This window comes from Eleutherodactylus coqui, chromosome 3 (genome assembly GCF_035609145.1).
Source record: "Eleutherodactylus coqui strain aEleCoq1 chromosome 3, aEleCoq1.hap1, whole genome shotgun sequence".
Classification (NCBI taxonomy): Eukaryota; Metazoa; Chordata; class Amphibia; order Anura; family Eleutherodactylidae; genus Eleutherodactylus; species Eleutherodactylus coqui.
This window is the reverse complement of record NC_089839.1, coordinates 107,645,242-107,669,640: the sequence shown is the minus strand read 5'-3', so window position 1 is coordinate 107,669,640 and position 24,399 is coordinate 107,645,242. Positions and strand designations below refer to the sequence as shown.

The window sequence follows — 24,399 nt, the reverse complement described above, 5'->3', positions numbered from 1 at the left end:
CTGACATTGTGGAGTCAGGAAGGTTGCCTTCCTCTGGACCAACAAGTAAGAGGTTGAAACAGGCTGAACTAGATGGACATTATCTTCATTCAGCCTAGCATGCTATGTTACTATGTTACATACAGCACTGCTACATACATTTTTCATCCCATACAACAGGGATCACAACCAGCACAGCAGAGTCCTGCACATACTGATCACCCCCTGGTCATGTGACCCCGGACTCCTCCCATGCAGGTGAGTGTTCACATGACGATAAAAAGAGAAAGGATGCCAACAGCACAATCCTTGTGCTAAATATAGCCAGACGGCCGCATGAAAAGCCACCTTCTAGAAAATCCAATCCACAAAGACCCAAATGTAGTACCAAATGGAAAAGAGGTATGACAGCATACGTGGTGCAGTGAAAAAAGAACTTCTTTATTCCTCCAAACAGTAAAACATACGACGTTTTGACTCTCCTGACTCTTTATCAGGTATTATCTTGATAAAGACTCAGGAAGTCGAAACGCCTTATGTTTTACTGTAAGGAGGAATAAAGAAGTTTGTTTTTCACTACTGTTCACAAGATGGTGACATTATCACAGGTGCTGTAAGCACACGGCTGCTGTCCATCTCTGCATGTTTTAGGACCTGTGATAACATCACAGTCATGTGATCAGGGGCAGAGGTCAGAGCCCAGGTGACTGTTCACATGACAGAGACATTATCACAGGTTCTGTAAGCAAACAGCTGGCGTCAGGCTCTGCATGTCTTAGGACCTGTGATGATGTCACCATCATGTGATCAAGAGCGGAGCTTAGAGCCCAGGTGACTGATTCCATGACAGTGGCATCTTCGCATGTAACTCACACAGTCACTCACAAGGGTTCATTGGCATTCTATAGCAACTGAGGCCGCGAAGGTTTATAGGGGATGTAGTCTGCCGGAAATCTGCACAGGAAGGACATGTGATGGGGTCACTGTCATGTGATCAGGGGCAGAGCTCAGAGCCCAGATGACTGATCACATGCTTTAACTCACTCACGGACAGGTGGTCCTTAGTATTTTGATATTATTGACTTATAATTTGGTCTGCTGGAGGTCTCTTGAGGCTTTATAGTTTTTTAGGAAACCTTGATGGAACACCAAAATGTAATAATGCAGGTGTGAACATAGTGTTTAAAAAGTGCCATGTGATCATATGTAATTACAGATGAGCGAGCACGCTCGGCTAAAACAGTTACTCGAGCAAGCATCGCTCTTCTCGAGTAACTGCTTACTGGTTCGAGCAGGCTCAGGGGGGCGACAGGGGGGAAGCAGGGGGTAGAGTGAAAGAGATCTCTCTCTCTACCCCCCGCTAACAACCACCGCCCCCCACTCACCCCCGCCCCCCCCCCCCCGAGCCTTCTCAGACCAGTAAGCAGTTACTCAAGAAGAGCGATGCTCGTTTGAGTAACTGCTTTATCCGAGCGTACTCGCTCACCTCTACATGTAATACTGCTTTTTGCATATGCTATAGGTAGTAAACTAGACATTTTGTATTTAAAGCATCTTGCAGTAACAAAAATTGCTTGCTTCTTGTTTTATTGCTAGTAATTTCTGCATATAATATACCAGCATCACATTATACTAGAACATAAAGATTGCCAGTCATTTATTCAGTATTTGACTTCCTCTTTCAACTGTTATTGCTTTCACAGCTTTTCATTCACCTTAGCACTTTGGGTCTATTTCTAAATGAATGTGAATTTTTCTCACATAATTAAACTTCTACACACAATTTTACATTTGTTTCCTTCACAGTGAAGGAAACAGGCGATATAGTAAAACTATTAGAACCGTGTTTTCTTTGAAATAGATTTACTAAGAACTTCATTGTGGTCATTAGACAGAAATAGATCCCTTTCTATGAAGTGCTATCTCATTGCAGATTTATATTGTGTTAATTCAATGCTCAAATTCATTTCAGGAAATCATTAGTACAGAAGAATTGTTTCACCGACAGTGTGCTAGGAAATCAATAAAAAGCATGAAATACCTCTAACTTTAATTAACCATATTATATGGTCTCTGCTAACAAAACACAAAGCAGCAAAATGATTTTAGAATGTTTGAAGTATCAAGCAAATGAAGCAGCAAATGGTTATTCAAGGTCTCAAAATGCCAATTACTGTATAACGTGATCTTGAAACAGGCTTATCCTTGGCTTGAAAGTCCTTTCATTAAAAAAAACTATGCAAGTCTGTTCCTATGTTCTATTGATCTGCTTTTTATGTACGGTATTTTTTTTTACTTTGGTTATCAACTCAATTCTAAAAGCTTTGCAATGTATGAAAAAACACAGACTATAATGACATATTGCCTTACATATCCACCTATAAAGCGTTTTTTTTAAATTATTCTCATTATCCTTATGCAAGTAACAATAAAAAGTAAGCTGTTGCTAACTCTTTGGCACTGCAGCCGTTTTCACTTTATTCCTTCTTGTTTTTACATCCTTCCTTGCCTTTCATAGAATTATAACTTTCCTATTTTTCAACATAGTCGTACAAAAGCTTGTTGTGCATTTTTAATTGCACCCTGTGATTTTTTTCTTATTTATTTTTCTACTTTAATAGGAAAGAGTTTTTTTTGAGCTTTTCAAAATTTGTTAATCTTTTAAAAATTTTATTAAACTTTTTTTTACATTTTTTTTAATCTCACTAGGAGACTTGCAATCACTTCATCTCTTGTACAATATATTGCAATACTTCTGTATTGCAGGGCATTGTGCCTCTCAATGTAATACCAATAAAGGGGTTCTAAATCTAAAGTCATCCCCTATCCTTTCGAACTTGCCTCTGGCTGTCTTAAAAGGAATCTGTCATCATGTTTATGCTGCCCTCTCTAATGGCATAAAGTAGTGATGGGCATGTTGATTGCAGTGACAAGTCTGCTTATTATTGTACATAGAGAGACAGCAGTCAATATGTAGCAGGAAGGCGAATGGGGATAGCCTGTAGCTCATGAGTATCGAGGACTACTTCTTGTGGTCCTAAGTGTGGCTGCTGCTGATAAAATGTAAGATTCTGACAAATTATTTTCCAGATACATAAGACAGTTATATTGCTACAATGAGCATGCCTGTGCTGTCACTACTTTATACTGTTCTTACAGAGGACAGCATAAAGATGGGGACAGATTCCCTTTAAAGAGACTGTACAGGATTAGAAAAATATGGCTACTTTTCTTCCAAAAACAGTGTCACAGATGTGCATGGTATTGCAGTACAAACTCATTTACTTTAATAAAGCTGACCTGCAATACCAGACACAACTCATGGACAAGTGTAGCACTACTCTGAAAGAAAACTGACACATTTTTCTAATCTTGCACTATGTCTTTAATTGTAGCACTAACATAGGAAGCCCAAAGGCCTTAGTAGCCTGTGATTGTGCCGCAGGGGACTGATCTGGTGTCAAAGGGAGACCCTCCTTCAAACATATTTGTTATTGCATGATCTCTGATCCTAGTCTTTGCAGGTGGGTATCAGCCCACCCCATACACTCCCTGAACACATACATGTACAGTTGATGTCACTAATGAGTTAAAGGAGATGTCTCGAGGAAGCAGTTAAATTTTTTTTTTGCCCAGTCCCCCCCATTAAGCATACATTACTAAGCCCCCCTGTAAATGACATTTCTAGCTGGTTCGTACTTACCGTTCCAGCGTTTCAGCAACTTATAAAAGTTTCCTCAAGATGGCCGCCGACTCTTTCCCCGTCGCTCGCTGCAGCCCGACGTGCGCGCTCCCGAGACGCCGCCAGCTGTGTCTCCATGGCAACCGGACGCATCGCAGCCGCCGACCAGACGCCCCGCAGCCGCCGACCAGACGCCCACCGCCAGGCAGCAGGTAACCGGCGCTAGCCCCCGGCTCCCCAGCGCTAGACCCTCAGCCCAGGTGAAGGCCCCGGAGCCCAGCGCTAGGTTCCGGAGCCCAGCGCTAGTTCCCCCGGCCTAGCGGCAGCCCCCCCCGGCCTAGCGACAGCCCCCCCATCGCAGCGGCAGCCCCCCCCCGGCCTAGCGACAGCCCCCCCATCGCAGCGACAGCCCCCCCGGCCTAGCGCTAGTTCCCCCATCACAGCGGCAGCCCCCCCCCGGCGCAGCGACAGCCCCCCCGGCGCAGCCCGGCGCAGCGGCAGCCCCCCCGGCGCAGCGACAGCCCCCCCGGCGCAGCCCGGCGCAGCGGCAGCCCCCCCCCCGACAAATCACTTACCTGGGAGGCTTCTCGGGGCTGCTGGGCTGGGCTGGGCTTCTCCGCTGGGCAGCTCCACTTTCTGCACCTTCCTCTAACAGAGGAAGGTACAGAATGGCCGCTGCAGCGCGCTCCCGAGCAGTGACAGCTCGTCTGCGCATGCGCAGAAGAGCTGTAGCGGGGAGCACACTGAAGCGGCTCGTGCTGAATGGAGAAGACCGGACTGCGCAAGCGCGTCTAAAAAAGCAAGCTGCCAGCGAATTTAGACGGAACCATGGAGACGAGGACGCTAGCAACGGAGCAGGTAAGTGAAATAACTTCTGTATGGCTCATAATTAATGCACAATGTACATTACAAAGTGCATTAATATGGCCATACGGAAGTGTATAACCCCACTTGGTTTCGCGAGACCACCCCTTTAACCTAACTTATTCCAGTGCATGATTCTACCACTGGCGGAAAGAATTTATAAATCTAATATCTGGAAAACTGTATTTCTCCATTGAATTTATGCTGCTGCAGTGTGTGAAGATTAATTCTAGATTTTTTTCACTCTTGCATATGAAGGAGAGAAATAGTGGATTGTTTTTATTTATCTTAGGATCAGGGCCAAAGATTGAAATAGATTCAAAAAGATTATTCATTTGAAATGAAAGAGATTAAGAAGTCATTCCATGCAAATATATCTGCTTGTAGTTAGGTGAAGAAAAGCTTCAGGTTAGTTAAATACAGTATGAAAGGTGTGGGAGTAATTTGGACACTGAGGTATATTAACCCTTTGCAATCCAATTTTGGATTTAGGGTTTCCTAGGGGGTTTTCTCTTTCTGCCATTATACAATGGTGCCATCTGCTGGCTAGAGCCAGTATTGCGGTATGGGACATGCTGGAGAGGCCCCCGACAACAGGGCGGCCAGTAATATACAGTAAGAATACCCTGCCAGATGTCTTCCGACATCAGAGCTGTACAGGAGTCCATCAGAATGTCTGAAGATGTCAGACAGTGGATTGGAAAGGGTTAACGCAGTTGTTTGCCATTTTAGGGATTAATTGTGAGGCCATATTTATGAGTCTGGCTGGAACCCATGAGTAGTAGTGTCTGACTTATGGACATTAATGGAAAAACTCATCAGGAGAGTTATGGTTTCTTTTTTTTTTTATTGCAGATGTTGCTGGGTGTGCTGATGTTGGGAGATATAGAGTAATAAGTCATCTGCATATTTGGTAAGTCTCAGTTAGAAGTTAAACACCAAAACGTACGTAAGTGGTGGATCCATCACATGACAGACCACAATGGCACCGGATGGACCCCATTGAATGTAATGGGATCTGTCAGTTTTTTGCCATGGTGTCCTTTATTGTACTGGACAAAAAAGCAAAACATGCTGTGCTATTTTGTCCAGCATTATTGATGGAATCTGTGACAGATGTTTCCAACATAGATGACAGCACAGAGATGTCATGTGTGTACATGAGAAATAACACTATTTCTGGCCATTAGACAGTAAAAAAAGCTACCTACAATGGCGTTGCTATGTGGATGACCAACACTTCAAGTTGTTGACACCAACAATATATAACCAGCAACATTTATTTAAACGTCAGAATAAATGATGCAGTACTACGCGTTTCGACACTTGCAGGGGTCTTCATCAGGGGGTATGCTCAAAATGCATTTATTCTGATGTTTGAATAAATATTGTTGGATATATATTTTTGGCATCAGAAACCTGTTGGTCGTCCATGCAACAGTGCCATTTTAGGTGACTTTTTTTTTACTATCACTTCAAGTGGGGAAAGAGGTGTTTGTAACAACACTTCCCCCTTATCCATCATGGCTAGATGTTGGTGGGACCTTTAAGTGGGTGCATATTATGTAGACATCAGATGTTTGTTGTAGTTGTGTCCTATACAGCACAACCCCTTAAGGTGAGAAAATTTGCAATTTTTATGGTAGGTTGCTACCTGCTATGATGTTTCCAATACACAACACACATAGAAAAGAGGAGCTTGTGCTCCCCTATCTCTATTTCTCCAACAGTGATATAGCAATAGGTATGCCTACACTAGGGAATTAGTTGCCCTTGATTAGTTGCATCAGGTGTACTTGATACAACAACACTCGACTTACAAATTTTTCCCCTCCTTTATGCTAAGTCCATGAGCCCAGCCACCATAAGTTAATTAATCTGTATGTTAAGGAACTACTCTTACCGGCTGTGGAGAGGATAATTTGTCTTCTAAGGTTTCATTCTCTGCAGAATGCAAAGCTTCAACGATGCTATCAGGTCTCGAAGAGGTCTTGTTATTGTTCTGGCTTCCCCCTGAACTGATTCTTCCTTTTTTTGTTCCACTTACCAACACCTGGCTTGCTATTAAACAGTAAATCATGTAAGTATATGTGTTATATCATGAAAAAAAGTGAAACAAATAGTGCATTTGCAAGTAATTAATCCATGTACCATTTCCTTATTATTTTTCTTTACTACTCTGTACTTTTACAATCTTCCATAAAAAAAAATCAGTTCCTTTTTAACTCTTTAAAGGTAACCTATTACCATGTTCATGCTGTTTGAACAACGGGCAGCATGAACCTAGGCTGTATGCAGAGTGCCCTTGTGTATATTTTATTCTAAATTCACACTTTGAAGTCTGACTCGGAAGTGAGCTCCCAATCACGAAGGTGGGCTGCACCAACCTCTCCTCGCCTGCATCATGTAGACTGGCAGCTCTCTCCCCTTGTGCATATTATGACTAAAACATACATGGGGCAATGGGCATACCTGTGCCGCGTTCATGCTGCCACTGCTTCCAGCAGCATAACACTGGTGATGGGTTCTGTTTAAAATAATGTACCCTCGTATCTGTACTAATGGTTCCCTAGCTCCTCTACTGGCTTTTCTTTATTCTGCATTAATGAGGCACATGGCATCAGCACCCAACCACCGGCGATAATTGTGATGTCAGTAATGCAGCGCTGTGATCAGTAACTGGCTGTCATAGAAAAAGTTATTACTATAGCATCTACATAGGAGGAGATTTACAAGACTGTCTGAAGAGTGCGAATACAGGTTGTGGAATGTAGCAGTATTGGTGCAGGTTTTCCACAGCAGAAAATCCACAGCAATTTTTTTTTCCGTGACATTTAGGGCTATTGTTAATACCTTATTTACCTGAATTTTTTAAATCTTTTTTTTATATCATTAGACTTAATGTGTAAAAAAAAAAGATTTTTTCAATTTATAGTTTATTTTAAAAAATACTATATTTACATTAAAATAAAGTACAGGAATGTGTGTGACATTTTGCTTCAGACGTATTGATATATAATTTGTACTCTTGGGCAGATATAGCGACAGTTTATGTTGGCATCGACAGTGGGTTGCTTCTTTAAATAAATATATATATATATATATATAAATAAAAAATTCCAATTTTATCCTGTAATTCATTTTACTTATTTTTGTAACTTTTTCATTTTTTTAACATCTATGTCCCCCATGACGTCACATAAGACCATAAGACCTGTGGGGGAAATATCCCCCCTAGTGTGACAGTAGTCACTGTCAGAGCTCGTCAGGGGTCTTCTAGGACCCTGCAGCTCTGACATCCCGGAGTCGCTGTCAACCTTGTGATTGCCGGATCCCATGCAAGAAACGGCACTGCTGCTTCCTGCATTCTCTATGTAGCACTCAGAGTGCTATATAGCTTGTAAATGAGAAAGCAGAAATTGTTAAACTTTTTTTTTTCTTCTGCTCCGGGTCCTTGGTGTGTCTGACAGCTGAGGACCTTACCTGGTCTTGCTAGATTACAGGAGCTTTACTCCCGTGGAGTATATTTACTATCGGCTGGGATTAAATCTTATGACCAAGTGCCATCTATTTACAGTACTTGGTCCTTAATGGGTTAAATATCTAAAATTTTGTACATTATATACAGCGTACTGAAGGAACTGCCTTGCAGAAATCTAAAATAGTAGTGTACAGTGCAAAAATACTCACAGCGAGAGCTTAATGGCCTTTCATTCAACATGAAGCAAAATGCAGGTATAAGTACTTGACCTTTGCCAGTAGCACTTACAACTTCTTCATCATTATCAAGGATCTGTATCTTGATGAATACATCTGACTTAGAGGTCTGCACCTTGAGGGTTGCAATGTGTTCTGTTGTGGGTTTTATCACATACCTTTATCACAAGAGCAGAACAAAGAAATCATTATGTCAGAACGCAACACAAACAGAAAGGTTTCTGGTAGATTATGACATGAGATTTATGATACTATAAAGAAATGGATGAATAAATCACTTGTTCACTTTTTGTCTGTAGATAAAATATTGTTGTTCAGTGATAGTTTGTCAGAAGCTTACAGCTTTGTTGAATCAATGTTTAACCCCTTAGTGACCACCCTATCATCTTTTTATGTCCTGCCATTTGCAGGACATGTATGGAGGGAGATCGCGCTGCAATCTCCCTCCATACATCGTGGGTGTTAGCTGTTTCTTACAGCTGGCACCTGCAGGCAACAGAGATCAGGAGAGCCATGCAGGTCTCATGGCAGCCGGGGTCCTTCTGAAAAGTCCCAGGGCGGTCATGGCAGTATGCCTATCCAGCCATCCCTGTGGGGTGGCTTGATAGACTGCCTATCAGATCGCGGTATGATGTAATGTTATGGCATTACATCATACTGCAGGAGCGATAAAAGCATAGCATGTTGTGGTCCCCCCTGGGGACTAATGGAAAGTGTAAAAATAAGAACAATAAAGTTTTATTATTTTTTTTAAAGTTATAAAAGTAAAAAAAAAACCTTCTTGCCATATTTACAATAAAAAATCTAAATAGTAAAACAAAAATACATATTTGATATCGCTGCATCCATAAAATTCCAATCTATCAAAGTAATGCATTATTTACCGCACATAGTGAACATCGTCCGAAACAAAAAATAAAGAATACCAGTAAATATCAATAAATGTGCTTTTTTGGTCACCATATTACCAAGAACAAATCTAATAAAAAGTGGATCAAAAAGCCATATGTATTCAAAAATAGTACCAACGGAAATTACAGGATGTACCGCACAAAATGAGCCGTAACACAACTATAATAAAAAAATAAATAGATAAAAAAGTTATTGTCCGCAGAAAATAGAGATAGAAAATTTAAAAAAATTAAATATCTTTAAAAATATATATATAAGTAGTACAGCAAAAAAAAATAATGATGAGTTTGGTATTGTAATAATCTTACTGACCCATAGAATAAAGTTAGCATGAAATTTTTGTTGCAGTTTTGTTGCCATAGAAACAAGACGCACTGAAAGGTGGCGGAATGTCATTTTTTTTCCAATTCTATCTACTTAGAATTTTTTAAAAGTTTTTCAGTACATTATATGGTACATTAAATAGCACCATTGAAAAATACAAGTCATCCTGCAAAAAACAGGCCCTCATACAGCTACGTCCATGGATAAATAAAGGAGTTACGTTTTTTAAAAGGGGGAGGAAAAAAACGAAAATGAAAAAAAGCAAAAAAAGTTGTCACTAAGGGGTTAAATAATTAGACGTGAATTGCTTTTAGGGGGTGAGGCAGGGGTGGGGTGTGTGTTAACTATATCACTGATCTCTGCCAGGAGGAATCCAATCCAAGCTAACTCCAGAATGTGTATTCTGCATCCCCTCCCACCCCACACTCCCACAGAAAAAAAAAAACAGAATGCTTCTTTAAGTGCCACAATATTTTCAGTTTCTTCTATCAGTAATGGATAAGAAAGGACAAGAGAAAACTCAGACAACCAAGCATAACTTTAGGATAACTTTAGAATAACTTTGCGCCAATTCCAGTTACCAATATTTAGAGATATGCTTTACAGCAGGACTCATGAGCCATTCACAGAATGTACATGACCTGACCCATTGACGTCTAAAAACCTCTGGTGCCATTTTTTTTATTTTTTATTACACAAATAATATATTTTTTTAAACTCCTGATATCCTGCCATTTTCACACGGACTACTAAGCCTAATAATAGGTTGACACTGTTCTGTAGAGAAAACCTTTCAGCAGCCATTTTTATCAGAGGCAGGATTACAATGAAAAGTGACTCTTTTGTATAGATAACACCATTCACAATAGGTTACGATCACAGTTTATCTGCTCCCGCTCCCTGCACCATGACTCCTGCACATACCACAGAGAATGCCTGGAACAGTGTCCCATAATGGATCCTTCCTGTCCTGTCCAGTGTATGAATGACCCATGTAGCTGCTGTAAAGCATCTCTCTAAGTGCTCTTAACTGCAGCTCAGCCAACAAAAATTCAACTAAAATAAAAGCAGATTATAAAAATGGAAAATGTTTCGTTATCTGGTTTTAATTAGTAAAAAAAAGACCGTTGATATCTTCCCTTTAAAAATGTATTCCAGTTTCAGCAAAAGAAAAGTTATCTATCTAATTATCCAATACTACTTGCTATCATTCAATAGGGCCTTTTATCACTTACTTCCAGTGGATAAAAATCTACACTGGTCATGTGTTGAACACACATGGCCAGGGGCAAATACCATCTTGTTGTCTTGATATTCAGATTAGTTTATGAGTTATTCTGTATGTGCACTTACCTAAATATGATGCCTTTCTCGTTTGGTATATAATAATCTCTGATTTCTTTCACAGAGAAGGCACTATGTACAGTGTCACTTGAAAGTGACGGTAAAGGATTACAGGCACCAATGAGTCTTAGTCTCCATTTTCCAGATGCCACAGAAAATTCACCAGCATGTGCTTCAGCTATAAATGTATATCCTTTCTGAAATTTGACATAAATAAAATGTGATTACATATAGTATAAGGGCTCAGTCACACGGGCGCATTGGCATCCGTACACCGGCGCCGATGCGTCCGTGTGACTGCAGGAAGGAGACGGACGTACCTGAAGACGGAAAGAACATGTGACCAGCTTAATTGCAGAGTACTGAGGTCATATGCACATGGATAATTGCGAGTTGCGCCTAAGATTCTTGGATGTAGCTCGTATCAGACAGCACACAGACACACCATCCGCACACTACAAGTCTCAAGTAAGACTCGCAAAAGGAGTTGCAATGATTTTTCAAAGTTCAACCATCATTCCAAGTGAGAAAATTGCTTGCATGCATGAATCCATTCAAATGAATGTGTTTTTTTTTTTCTGTGTGAGTTCCATCCATATAACAATTGGATGGACCTTACGCGGGAATATCACCCATGTGCCTAAGCCCTGAGAGTGAGGGTCTATCACTCTAGACAAAAGAATGTATTTAGGTCTGAAGAAATTCTGCGGGTCCTTCTTTCAGTGACTTCGGCTGTTCTACTGTGGACACTACTGTTGAGATTTATTGAATCATAGCAACCAATCATGTGACTGCTTTGATTATCTAAAGAAACTGATAAATAAGAGCTGGAATCTAATTTGTTGGAATGAGCCATGCTCTACCCTTTTCTCTAATTTTTAGAAACCTATTATGATCAACAATTTTGGTCTGAGAAGGGAGTGGAAAGTGTCAAAGAGTCATTTAGGGTTGTGAGATAGTGAGGAGAGGAGAGAGGTGAAATAGACTTGTTTGGCATGGTGGAGGGCTAGGTTGTAGGTTCTGAGCATGACTTTGAAATGCAGAAAGTCTGAAGACTTTTGAGACTTTCTCCACAACCATTCAGCACATCTAGAGCACCGCTGGGTGAAACAAATTTAAGGGGTGAGCCATACCTACGGAGGTCTGCATCAGATGGTTTGGGTCATGGGGGGGTGCCGCTTCATCCCGGGCATGTTTGAGAGTGGTGTTGTAATTTGCAGCAACCAGGTTGGGGCAGGAGAGTAGAGAGAAATGGGACAGAGAAGAGTGTAGGGTTTCAGCAAAGTTTTGCATATAAACGGCCTGAAGGTTCCTGTACGTACGGTAGGTAGGAGGGTCTGGGGAGATACTAGGAAACTTGACAGAGAAAGAGAGGAGGTTATGGGCTGAGAGCAGGAGAGGGGAGTTAGTGAAGTTGGAAGCAGAGCACAGACGGAGAAAGATCAGATCAAGAGTATTGCCATCCCTGTGAGTGGGAGAGGCTGTGAGTTGTGAGAGACCAAGGGAGGAGGTAAGCAAAAGAAGCTGATAGTGTCAGATAGGTATAACACCCGATATATCACTGCAGGGCCAAATGACCAGACTTAGACTCACGTTTTTTGCCCATGTAATGCGAGCAGAGTCGCTAGAAAAATCTATAATGCTTGGACAGATCAGTGGCAAAAGAAGACCCGGCCACCAAAGCATACAATCGTTTGATATGGTCAAAGCTGATACTGGCATGGATATCACACGATTAAAACAAGCAGTGCAAAAAACATTGAGGGAGCTCATCTTTAGGGTCGCTGAGGGTCGTGATCGACTAAACGGCTAACAACAAGTTTGCATTTTGGCCAAAACAGGTAAGCTGCAAGGGCCGCTGCAAGGTCACCACGCATATGTCAGAACCTGCACTATCTCACTAATAACTAGATTAAAATCAACGTACCCGTGGTGGCCTTGCCACAGTCCGTCAGCTTACGCATTTTGGCTAAAATGCAAACTAATACCCGCATTTATCAGTGTTTTTTTGCATGCACTGTGTTACACATGCTGGGGAGCCCAGGATGTCTTGCCAGTGTGGTGCACTGTGGTGATATAGGGCAATCTACTGCTTTGCCAGTAGGTGTTGTATTCCTGTATGGTGTTGCGCACTTATCTATGGCTGGCATCCTTGGTATTGGTTCATTTGTGCAGACTAGGTCTGGCAAGGGGCGGAGAGGTGGAAGGAAGGAGGAGGGAGTTTAGCAGAGTTGAACTCTCTCCCCCTGGCTAATGGTATTCCAGGTTGCGGCGTACATACATTTCTCTGAATGAGTGAGAAAACTCGGTGCGGCTGCCTCTCGTTCATGTGACCGAGGCCTCTGTGACCGAGGACCAAGTTACATTTTTAATGGTATAATTTTGGAGCTGGTGACAGGATCTAATGGGTGCCCAAAGATGGTAGGGGGCTTTCACTAGTCCCATTGCTACCATGACAACCTGTGATTGGTTCAACGACCCCTTGCTCTGATTGGCTGAGCTGAGCCCCTCAGCCAATCACAGCCAGCACTTCCTAGAGGTGGAGATTTTCCAATCCCAATCCAGAAGAGATACTGAAGACCAGTGCTCGGGACCAGGGAGAAGATGCAGAGGAGCCTTGGACAGCACTTCTAAGTGCTGTATGTATATTTTTTTCATTTTGTTTCTGCAGTTAGGGCTTATTTTCAGGGTAGGGCTTATGTTTCAAGCCCCCCCCCAAAAAAATGCTCACATGTGGTGCTAGAAACTTTGTAGTACCATGTGCGACTTTGTAGCACCGGAAAATTGTGGTATTGCCGTGAGAAAACACAGTGATGTGCATGGACCACTGATGCGATACCGCTGCAATTTTCTCGCAGTGACCCCATATTACCCATGTGAAGGAGGCCTAAATGCCTGTACTAGATACATGCTTCCTTTTACAGTTAAAATAGTTACAATAAGCGTAATTATAAAATTTATTTGTCCATGGTGCAATATTCAATCATAACACTTTTTTTAAAATCAGATAATTTGCATTAAAATTATAATTTAATACAGTGCTACATAACATTAATATATACACAAATATCATATATATAAAGTATATCATTATCCCACCCAAACAGTGCATTTAAACATAATCATATTTAAACGGATCCCTCATCCCCAACAAAACCAACATAACCTCAGTGACGAAGTCTGTGTGCACCTTAACCACGTAAATATATGGAGCTTGGTACTGGGCTTTAATCGCTGCCGATAGCAGATGTACGGTGCAGGATTGTGGGGGTACTAGCCCTTTAAGAGGTGACCCTGGAAGTGCGCAGACCCTCCAAGAGGTGACATTGGGAGGTGACTGGCCCTTTAAGAGGCGACCCTGGAAGTGGACAGATTCTTGAAGAGGCGATATTGTGGGGGGACTGGCCCTTTAAGAGGCAACCCTAGAAGTGGACAGACCCTTGAAGAGGCGATATTGTGGGGGGACTGGCCCTTTAAGAGGCGACCCTAGAAGTGGACAGACCCTTGAAGAGGCGACATTTTTATGGGACTGGCCTTTTAAGAGGTTGATTCTGGAAGTGGACAGACCCTTGAACAGGTGACATTGTAAGGGGACTGACCCTTTAAGAAGTTGACCATGGAAGTGGACAGATCCTTGAAGAGGCGAAATGTAAGGAGACTGGCCCTTAAAACAAGTGGCTCAGAATCACTTTTGCGTTTCTAATGCTAAGTGGATAAAATCTAGGTTGGACATATATATATATATAGATAGATAGATAGATAGATAGATAGATAGATAGAGAGAGAGAGAGAGAGAGAGAGAGAGAGAGAGAGAGAGGTGGAAGCCCTCATTGACTGACTCGCTCCCTCACTCACTGACTCGTCACTAATTCTCCAAATTCCCGATGTTGTGCAAACATAAAATAGTAGGAATATTCTTTGGGTCCTAAATAGGAAAAGTAGAGGGGTCACAACTCAATTATTCAAAGCCAAGTGCGAAAGTCTTGGCATCCCTGTGTAATGCATCTAATCTAGTTCTCTAAATTCCCTTTGTCATACAAACATGAAATTTGGCAGGAGCATTCCAAGGGTCCTAAATAGGAAATAGGAAAAGTAAACGGGTCACAGCTTAATTATTCAATGCTAAGTGCAAAAGTATTAGCACCCCTATGTAATGTAACTTCCCAGTGTCGTACAAAGTAACCTTGACTTCATAAAATTTTCACCTGTATCAAAATTAGGACAAATTGAGATTGGACGAATTGTCCGTCTGGATGAGGTTTTTTGTTGGACACACCAATGAAAGGATAAGAAATCTTGGACCAACTGCCCTCAAACCCTCTAAGGGCTTATCCACATTGATTTCAACGGGTTCGTTTACATGAGCATTTATCTGGGTTGTAGAGGGGTTGAGTAAGCTGCTAACATCTTTACCACTTTGCAGCATTTTTCGGTAAAGTGATCGAAGCGAACAGAATATCCCGTGCAGTTGCTTCTAGTGTCATATGTGTGGCCTCAAGGTGGACAGTATGTGCAGTAGAGTTCACAGACACGTGCGCCTGAGCGCCATCTTGAAACGCATGTCCACCAGCAGCTTCTTTCCCCCTTGTCATCACCACTTTAACTGAACAACAGACAGGCCTTACAACAATCCAGTCTCAGCTATCATCACTCCTCCTCTTCTGCACTCATCTACTCTACAGAATAAGCAGTGGTCCAGAGACCAGCAAGGCAATTGGCATTGTAGAGGTAGAAACACCACCTCTGGAAGAGAGCCAAACTAGCATGACATATGAAAGTTCTCCTGGCATGCCTCCAATGCTCAAATCACGCTCTAATCCACACCCCACTTTCCCCAATTACAACACTTTAATGCATGATTTGGTCACTTTGCACTCACCATGTTTTTGATGTATATACTTGGTGCTACTCTGTTAAACACTCGAGGTATTTCCTCCAATGTATCATTGTTAATTACGTGTAGTGCACAGGCCTGAAGGTTTGTATACATCTTGGGTATTATAAGCATATCTTCAGGAACATGGAAAACTGCCCTAAAGAAGTTAAAGGATTTAGTTAAAAAAACAAGATTTATATTTAGTTGAATAGTAACGAGGACCTATCATAGGATAAAGTCAGTGGGGATGACTGCATGGATCTACAGCCTCCTGACTCTATCCCTGTTTAATACTCCCTTCGCCTGGACAGGCTCTTCTTAGGTCAATGTCCCAGCGTTGCCAATGTGCCAAGTTGGAGGTTTCAATTACTCAATAGGTGACGTCAGATTGCCAATCAAGTTCAATGTTACCCAGTAATAGTGAGTGGTGCAAACTGCCCACTTGACATACTGACAGTGGCAGGAAATGGACCTACAAAGAGCCCAACCAGACAAAGAGAAGTGAGTATGAAAAAAAAAAACAGGAATAGAATAAATGTGACCATGGCTGCAGAGCCATGCGGTCAGTCCCACTTATTTTATTCCATGACAGGTTCTATTGATAGAAAAATGAGAGTAGAGAAATGCAAAGTGACCTGTCTATCCCTGTGGTCTTCTCTGTGGTAGCGGGACAAAAAAAAACAACTCAGAAATCCACACAACTACATGGGATCCCAAACACCATATTCCTATCTCTTGCAGCCGGCAATTTGAGCTACTGTCTCTGTTAAACTACGGTATGTTCCATTAAGGAGCTGCAAACTGAACAGTGTAAATAGTAAACAATTCATTGTATAAACTACGTATAATGAAAAATAAATTTTTTTAAACTGAGGTTTCCCCTTAAAGGGGTTGTCCGGCCATAAACATTAGGTCTCATTACTTCCGTTTGCCCATTTCCATGCACTTTGTAATATACATTGTGCATGGAAAATGAAGCAAACAGAAGTTTTGGACTTACCTGAAGGGATGCCCCCCCCCCTGTGTTGCTCCTCCGTCGTCCCTGGTTACCACAAGAATCTTCTCTTCTTGTCGGCCAAGCTCTTGTCGGCGCGTGAACGAGCCCCTTCTCATCCGCGCATGCGCAGTTCTTCTCTCTGCAGCCGGGACCGATATACGATCTTCTTGTGTGCAGGGGGGGAGGATGGAAGAGCCTCAGAGCAGGAACTGAGCTCCCGCCCCCTCTCTGCCTCCTCTCCGCCCCTCTGCACTATTTGCAATGAGGAGAGGCGGGACGGGGGCGGGGCTAAGGTTCGAGAATTAGCCCCGCCCCCGTCTCGGCTCTCCCCATTGCAAATAGTGCAGAGGGGCGGAGAGGAGGCAGAGAGGGGGCGGGAGCTCAGTTCCTGCTCTGAGGCTCTTCCATCCTCCCCCCCTGCACACAAGAACGTATATTGGTCCCGGCTGCAGAGAGAAGAACTGCGCATGCGCGGATGAGAAGGGGCTCGTTCACGCGCCGACAAGAGCTGGGCCGACAAGAAGAAAAGATTCTTGTGGTAACCAGGGACGACGGAGGAGCAACACAGGGGGGGGCATCCCTTCAGGTAAGTCCAAAACTTCTGTTTGCTTCATTTTCCATGCACAATGTATATTACAAAGTGCATGGAAATGGGCAAACAGAAGTAATGAGACCTAATGTTTATGGCCGGACAACCCCTTTAAGTTTTTGCCCCCATATAATTTATACAATTTGGAGAATTTTATAATCTGGCCTACATCCCTTGAATGTTACATCAACTGGCGAAGACCATTCTGGTAATTTGACTGCCGAAGCACTATAAAAATATACAATCAATGTTATTTGTCATTAGGTCACCAAAACTGAGAGCTGCAACCACAAGACAAAGTGGCACAGTGCTTTCCTGAAACTTTGGCTACTTTGCTCAATTCACCAATATATCCTGGGACCTTGGCGGATCTTGCTGAGGCCCTGATTTCAGCTTAAGCAGAAGAGCACAACAATGCCTGCAGATGTCTCCTACACACAGAAGGTTACCATTTGTTAGAAGTAAGGGACAGGGAGAGTCTTATGTATAACACATCTTTGTTCTGTGATACAGTAAGGAGAAAAAAAAATGTACAGTTTCCAGGACCTTGATGGGTCTAATACAAGACCAAGATGGGTCAAAGGGTGATCATCAATCCTCATTACAGTTCTGTAACTTACCTAAAAACCACAAACCATGAATTTGCAGGCTGATCTGGGTAGGTAACTGGATAATCAGCAAATGTAATCTTATACTGTTCATCCGCATAGCAGGGGTACTTGTGTGAAGCAGAACTGTGCTTAAACATATACCTGAAACATATTGAAATACTGATGTTATTACGGTCTATAAATCTAAGACTGTTGTGGATAGAGTCTAAACTAAACCACACTCATACACTGTGAGAACAGTGTCACCTCATACTAACACTAAAGACCTTGCCCAATAGTGATTTTCACTGTAGAACAAAATTAGAAAACGTATAAAACTACAGTTGCAATCAACATGATTCAAACTTCACTGCAAATTATTATCACTGTGAGAGTCCTCTACAGAAGCGCAAGTACTGCCGCAGCGGGGACCGTATCTTAGGGGTCCAAGGCTGCCGGGTTCAGCCCAGCAGCAAAAGCCACCTAGAGACTGTGATTACTAAAGATATTGTGGGAAAAGGGAATGCAGTAAAATAAAAAACAATGATATACTCACCTCTGCCCTGAACCGCAGAGCTTTCCGCCTTGTCTCTTGGCAGCCATCACATGACCATCATGGCAATGAAGGCCGGGAATTGACTGCAGCAGTCACATGACAACCTACCAGTGGACAAGGAGGACAGCTCAGTGGCGGGGAGCAAGAAGACAAAGAGGAAGGAAAGTGGTTGAGAAAACCTGGTGTATTTAATAGTTTGGGGTCTGCTAAGATGCCCAGAAACCTCAAGGATCTGAAGAGAAAAAAGTGTGAATGTGTGAAATGAGTTTCACTAGGGAGGTAATGCCGGACAGATAGATGCACAAAATGGTGGTCAAGTGGAGTTTGTGGAGAAATAACACTGGTATTTAGGCGCCGCTCTCCAATAAATTTCGACAGACAGTGGGATAAAATTATCCAACTTCTCTTTTACTGTATCTATTAAAATCATCAGATACACATTTCAAGGCGGGTCCCTTCATCAGTCACACTGGGTGAGACTAGGTTACAGAAAACAAAGATATCCAGAAATAGGAAGAACAATTGGATTATTAGATCAAGGAAAAACAAGGTAGGAAAAAGACACAAACATAATAAAAACAAATGAGCATTAAGACGAATAAATGTTTGTAATAAACGCTGCGTAAAATAAATAGATAAAATTGTGCATTGTTCCAGATTTATGTCATATACACATTAAAAATACAGTTGTTTAAACTGTGAATAGTTCAATATTTGTAGGTAAGTGGTGGGGAGTGTCATGTCAACAACAGAAGTGAGCGCATCATTGTGTTTTATTTTACTGCATAATGGATTGGGAGCATAAGGAGGCATTATTTGTAGTTATGGACATAAGGAGGCTTTATATTTGGGGGCATAAGGAGGCATTTATAATAGCTGGGGGCATAAGGAGGCATTTATAATAGCTGGAGGGATAAGAGGGCATCATTACTCATTGGGGGCACAGGGAGGCATTCCGAATAGCTGACGGCATAATGAAGCACTAGTATTTCTTTCTGGGGCACTATAGATTGGGAGATCATGTAGTGCTGTGGAAAATGTAGAGACGGTAATGGAAAAGCAAGAAGCCAAAATGTCCTTTTTGAATTGTGCAGAGATGTGTTGTGGCCAGAAGTCATCATGGTGCTTTGGTCTGAATGGAAAAGATGGATAAAGTGAATATCTCCAATTAGAGAGGGAGTAATCTGTGATGATTGGATACAATGGTACTGTAATCACTGATACAGTCTGCAGAGCATCTCTGTAGAACTAGTATCTATCACTGTATGGTAACTGTATAGGGGTAATATTGGTCTCTGTAGAGTATTTTTATACAGTAATATTATGGTGGTAATATGTGATCATGGTGTGATAGTATTGGCCCTCATATAGTGGTATTATTGGCAACCCTCATCTTTGTAGTGGTCTTTTTGCAGTACCAGTATGGCAGTATCAGTTACTAACTAGTGGTAATATGGGATCATAATGTGGCGGTATTACTTGGCCTTTTTATAGTATTGGTAAAGCGGTTTATGATATAGTGGGTTTTGTTTAGTGACAGTATGGAGGTAACATGAATGTTGATAATATAAATATTTGCAGCTTGTATATATGTGATTGCGGGGTCCTGTTCGGGCTAAACATATCAATGCTCAGTTGTTACACTGTTTCTAAGAAAAGGTAAGCCTAAATGCAAATAAGAAAAAAAGTGCTTCCATAGCCCAGACATCACTGAAATAGAGGATTAAATATTTAAAGCAAATGTGCTCACCGGGGAACGCTAGTGGAATAGCGCTAGTTACAGAATGCAATGGGACAGCTGCAGTCTTTCCCTTACATTTATTGGTTTAGGTAAATGTAAGGGCACACTTAGCCGCCTACTATATATATTTTCATATAATTTTAATGTGATTCGGCAGGAAAGTGTGTCCTTGCATGGACTATTACATGCGACTGCTTCATGATCGAGGAGGGCCCTATATAAAATTTTGAAATGGGGCCAAGCCTTTTCTAGTTATGCCCTTGGTCCTCTAAAAATTAACTTTTATTGATATAACTAGTAATTATTAGGAACCTATAGTACCAGTGTTTTTGGTGGCACCACTGACTGATATAATACAGTGAAAGGGATTGGAGCTGTAAGCACACGGCTGCTGGTTCAGGACCTGTGATGATGTCACCATCATTGCTTACACGCACGTGTCACACACATACAGCTCTAGTACATGCGCATCACACACAGCACACAAAGCTTTGCTATATGTGCATCACACACACATGGGTGTGACACACAGCACACACAGCTCTGTTACACGCACGTGTCACACACACAGTCTGCTACATATGCATGTCACATACACACAGCTCTGCTACATGTGCGTAACACAGCACACACAGCTCTGCTACATACGCGTGACATGCAGCACACACAGCTCTACTGCATATGCGTGACACACAGCACACACAGCTCTGCTACATACCCGTGACACGCAGTACACACAGCTCTGCTGTATGCGTGTGACACAGAAAATGCACACAGCTCTGCTACATGCGCATGACACACAGCACACACAGCTCTGCTACATGCATGTGTTACACACACAGTTCTGCTACATGGACATGTCACACACAGAGATCTGCTACAGCACACACAGCTCTGCTACATGGGCGTGACACACAGCACACACAGCTCTGCTACGTAGGCATGACGCACAGCTCTGCTACATGCACCTGACACACAGCTCTGCTACATTGCATGACATGCAGCACACACAGCTCTGCTACATGCATGACACACAGCTCCACTACATGCATGACACACAGCACACACAGCTCTGCTACATGTGTGTGACACACAGCACACACAGCTCTGCTACATGCATGACACACAGCACACATTGCTCTGCTACATGTGCGTGTTACACACACAGTTCTGCTACATGCGCATGTCACTTACACACAGCCCTGCTACATACACGTGACACACAGCACACACAGCTCTGCTATATTCGTGTGACACAGAAAATGCACACAGCTGTGCTACATGCTCGTGACACACAGCACACAGCTCTGCTACATGCACCTGACACAGAGCGCATGGCTCTGCTACATGTGCGTGACATGCAGCACACTCAGCTCTGCTACATGCACGTGTTACACACACAGTTCTGCTATATGCGCATGTCACACATACAGCTTTGTTACATGTGCATGACACACACCACACACGTCTCTGCGGCATGCACATCACACACACCACACACAGCTCTGCTACATGTGCACGACACACAGCACACATTGCTCTGCAACATGCGCGTCAGACAAAGTACACACGGTCCTGCTGCATGTACATGACACACAGCACACATGGCTTTGCTACATGCACGTGAAACACAGCACACATGGCTCTGCTACATGCACGTCACACACAGCACGCACGGCTCTAATACATGCACGTGTCACACACAGTGCACACAGTTCTGCTAGATGTGCATGGCAGGTACCACATACTGCTCTGCTACATGCACATCACACACAGCATACATGGCTCTGCTACATGCATGTGTCACACACACAGCTCTTCCACATATGCGGTTTACACACAGCACATGCAGCTCTGCTACATGCGCATCACATACAGCACAAATGGCTCTGTTACATGCGCGTGTCACAGAAACATCTCTACTACATGTGCAAGTCACACACAGATCTGCTACATGCCAATCAAACAGAGCCCTGCTACTTGCACGTGACACACACCACACATGGCTCTATTACATGTGCATGACTCACACGGCTCTGCTACATGCATGTCACACACAGTATACATGGCTCTGCTACATGCGTGTCACATACAGCACACATGGCTCTGCTACATGCATGTGGCACACAGCATACATGGCTCTGCTATATGTATATGTCACACACAGCACACACGGCTCTGCTACATGCGCGTCATACACAGCATACACAGCTCTGCTACATGCGCATCACACACAGCTCTGCTACAAGTGCATGTCACACACACAGCCCTGCTACATATGCGTATCACACACAGCTCTGCTACAAGCACATCACACACAGCATACATGGCTCTGCTACATGCATATGTCACACACATGGCTCTGCTACATACGTGTGACACACAACACACATGACTTTGCTACATGCGCATGACACATGCAGCTCAGGTAAATGCACATCACACACACCTCTGCTAAATGTGTGTGACACACACGGCTCTGCTACATGCGTGTAGCACACACAGCACACGGGGAAGAGAGTGAGAGAGATCTCCCCCCCATTCCTCCCCACTCTCCCCCGCCGCTCCCCGCCCCCCGCCGGCACCCGAATCTTTTGAGACGAGCGGGCAGGTACTTGCATAAGGCACTACTCGCTCGAGTAATTGTCCTTAGCAAGTATGCTCGCTCATCTCTAGTGCGTAATACAAAGTGAATAGAACCCATTGATTTCAATGGGTTCGTTCACATGAGCGTATTTTTTTCATGATGTACAATCACATGAAAATATACGCAGCATGACCTTGTTGGGGCGTATTACACACTGCAATAAGCCATTGAAGTGGATGGGTGAGCACAAATATGCAGGGAGTACGGAAGAAACCTGCTTATTTGCACACAATTTCAATGAGCCTGTCTACAGTCTTTTTTGCATGGGCAAATATGCAGTGTATTTGTGCACTTTAAAAACACGCCAGAGCAGGCGAAAAACGTGGGCATAAGCGATTTTATGCATGACTGAAATGTGCTTACGTCCATGGAAATGATCACCAATTGTGACACCTACAGAAGCCCCAGTAGTAAAAGTGACCCCCCACAGTGGCCATAGTAGTAATACTGACCCCCACAGTGGCCTTAGTAGTAATGGTGAAACCCAAAGTGGCCACAGTAGTAATGGTGACCCCCAAAGTGGCCACAGTAGTAAGTGACCCCCAAAGTTGCCACAACAGTAATAGTGACCACCCTAGTAGTCCCAGAAATGCTGGCCTGCCAGAGGCCAATAGCAACCCTTCCATTAGATCGGGAATAGGCAATCTGGAGTCATGAGGCACAGGTTTTATTGCAGAAAGTATATTTGGATACAGAATGTTATCTTTCTGTTTACTGGAGGAACCTGTGGTATTTGTCATGCAGAAAAAACAGTCAGTATGGTGGTCTCTTTGTTCTCGCCATATGATGAGATGAGTGTTACATGACACACAGATGATGTGCGATGCCCACTTCTTATCTTGGTCACCAAGCTTTATTCTGAAATACTTGTGATAGGCCCACTTTACCAAGGATGTTATTGTCCTCCGCTGTATTTTGTTGTTAACTGTCCACGGACATATCGGGAATTGTCTGTGTTGTTCAGACATTCGCGCCACTCAGCCATATTGTTATTAAATTAAATATTATTATTAAACTTACTGGTGGATGATCCGCGGCATTTCTGCACATGGAAACATACCCTATATGTTGCATATAGTGTTCAGTCAGTGTGCAGTATGTAATTGCGATTGCGAAATAGTTGAGCAGTCACTTTTTTAATTCTTTTTATTAAGCAAGGTTAATGGCGAGCCTACTGAATTAATTGTATAGGCATATTTCCAAAAAATAAAGTATAACAGCAATTGGATCACATTATTCCCCATAACTGGAAAACATTACGTGGCAGAAAAAAACGAATATCATTTTGAATTCCGGACACTAAAGTTACTATAAGCCTCCTATCTGCTTATCTGTTACAAGAATTGTGTTGCACAGTGCTATCATTCAGATTCTTACTTTCATTTAATATTTATAAGAGCGATACTAAAGAACAATACAAAGAGAAAATAAGAGGAATTGAGAAATTATCTGATCCCCTCTTTTCAGAAACAATGGGTGAAAAAGGAAAGGAACCATGGGACTCTTTCAAGGACGTAGTGCACTAGTTTTTGGGGAATACTAAAGACCCTCTCTACAAAACCATTGCACAACGTATGTTGG

General features: G+C 42.7%; 1 protein-coding gene across 2 annotated transcripts in view; it reads right to left on the bottom strand.

Annotated features, from left to right (window-relative positions):
• The window catches only part of ADGB (androglobin), a 243,210-nt gene that overhangs the window by 68,512 nt on the left and 150,299 nt on the right, over nt 1-24,399 (bottom strand). For both annotated transcript variants that reach the window (XM_066595947.1, XM_066595948.1), the window contains exons 24-28: nt 17,905-18,036; nt 15,702-15,855; nt 10,832-11,019; nt 8,216-8,400; nt 6,429-6,586 (exon numbers count right to left, since the gene is read on the bottom strand). In XM_066595947.1, coding sequence (XP_066452044.1) covers nt 6,429-6,586; nt 8,216-8,400; nt 10,832-11,019; nt 15,702-15,855; nt 17,905-18,036 — 817 coding nt within the window. The remainder of the gene's footprint in view (nt 1-6,428; nt 6,587-8,215; nt 8,401-10,831; nt 11,020-15,701; nt 15,856-17,904; nt 18,037-24,399) is intronic.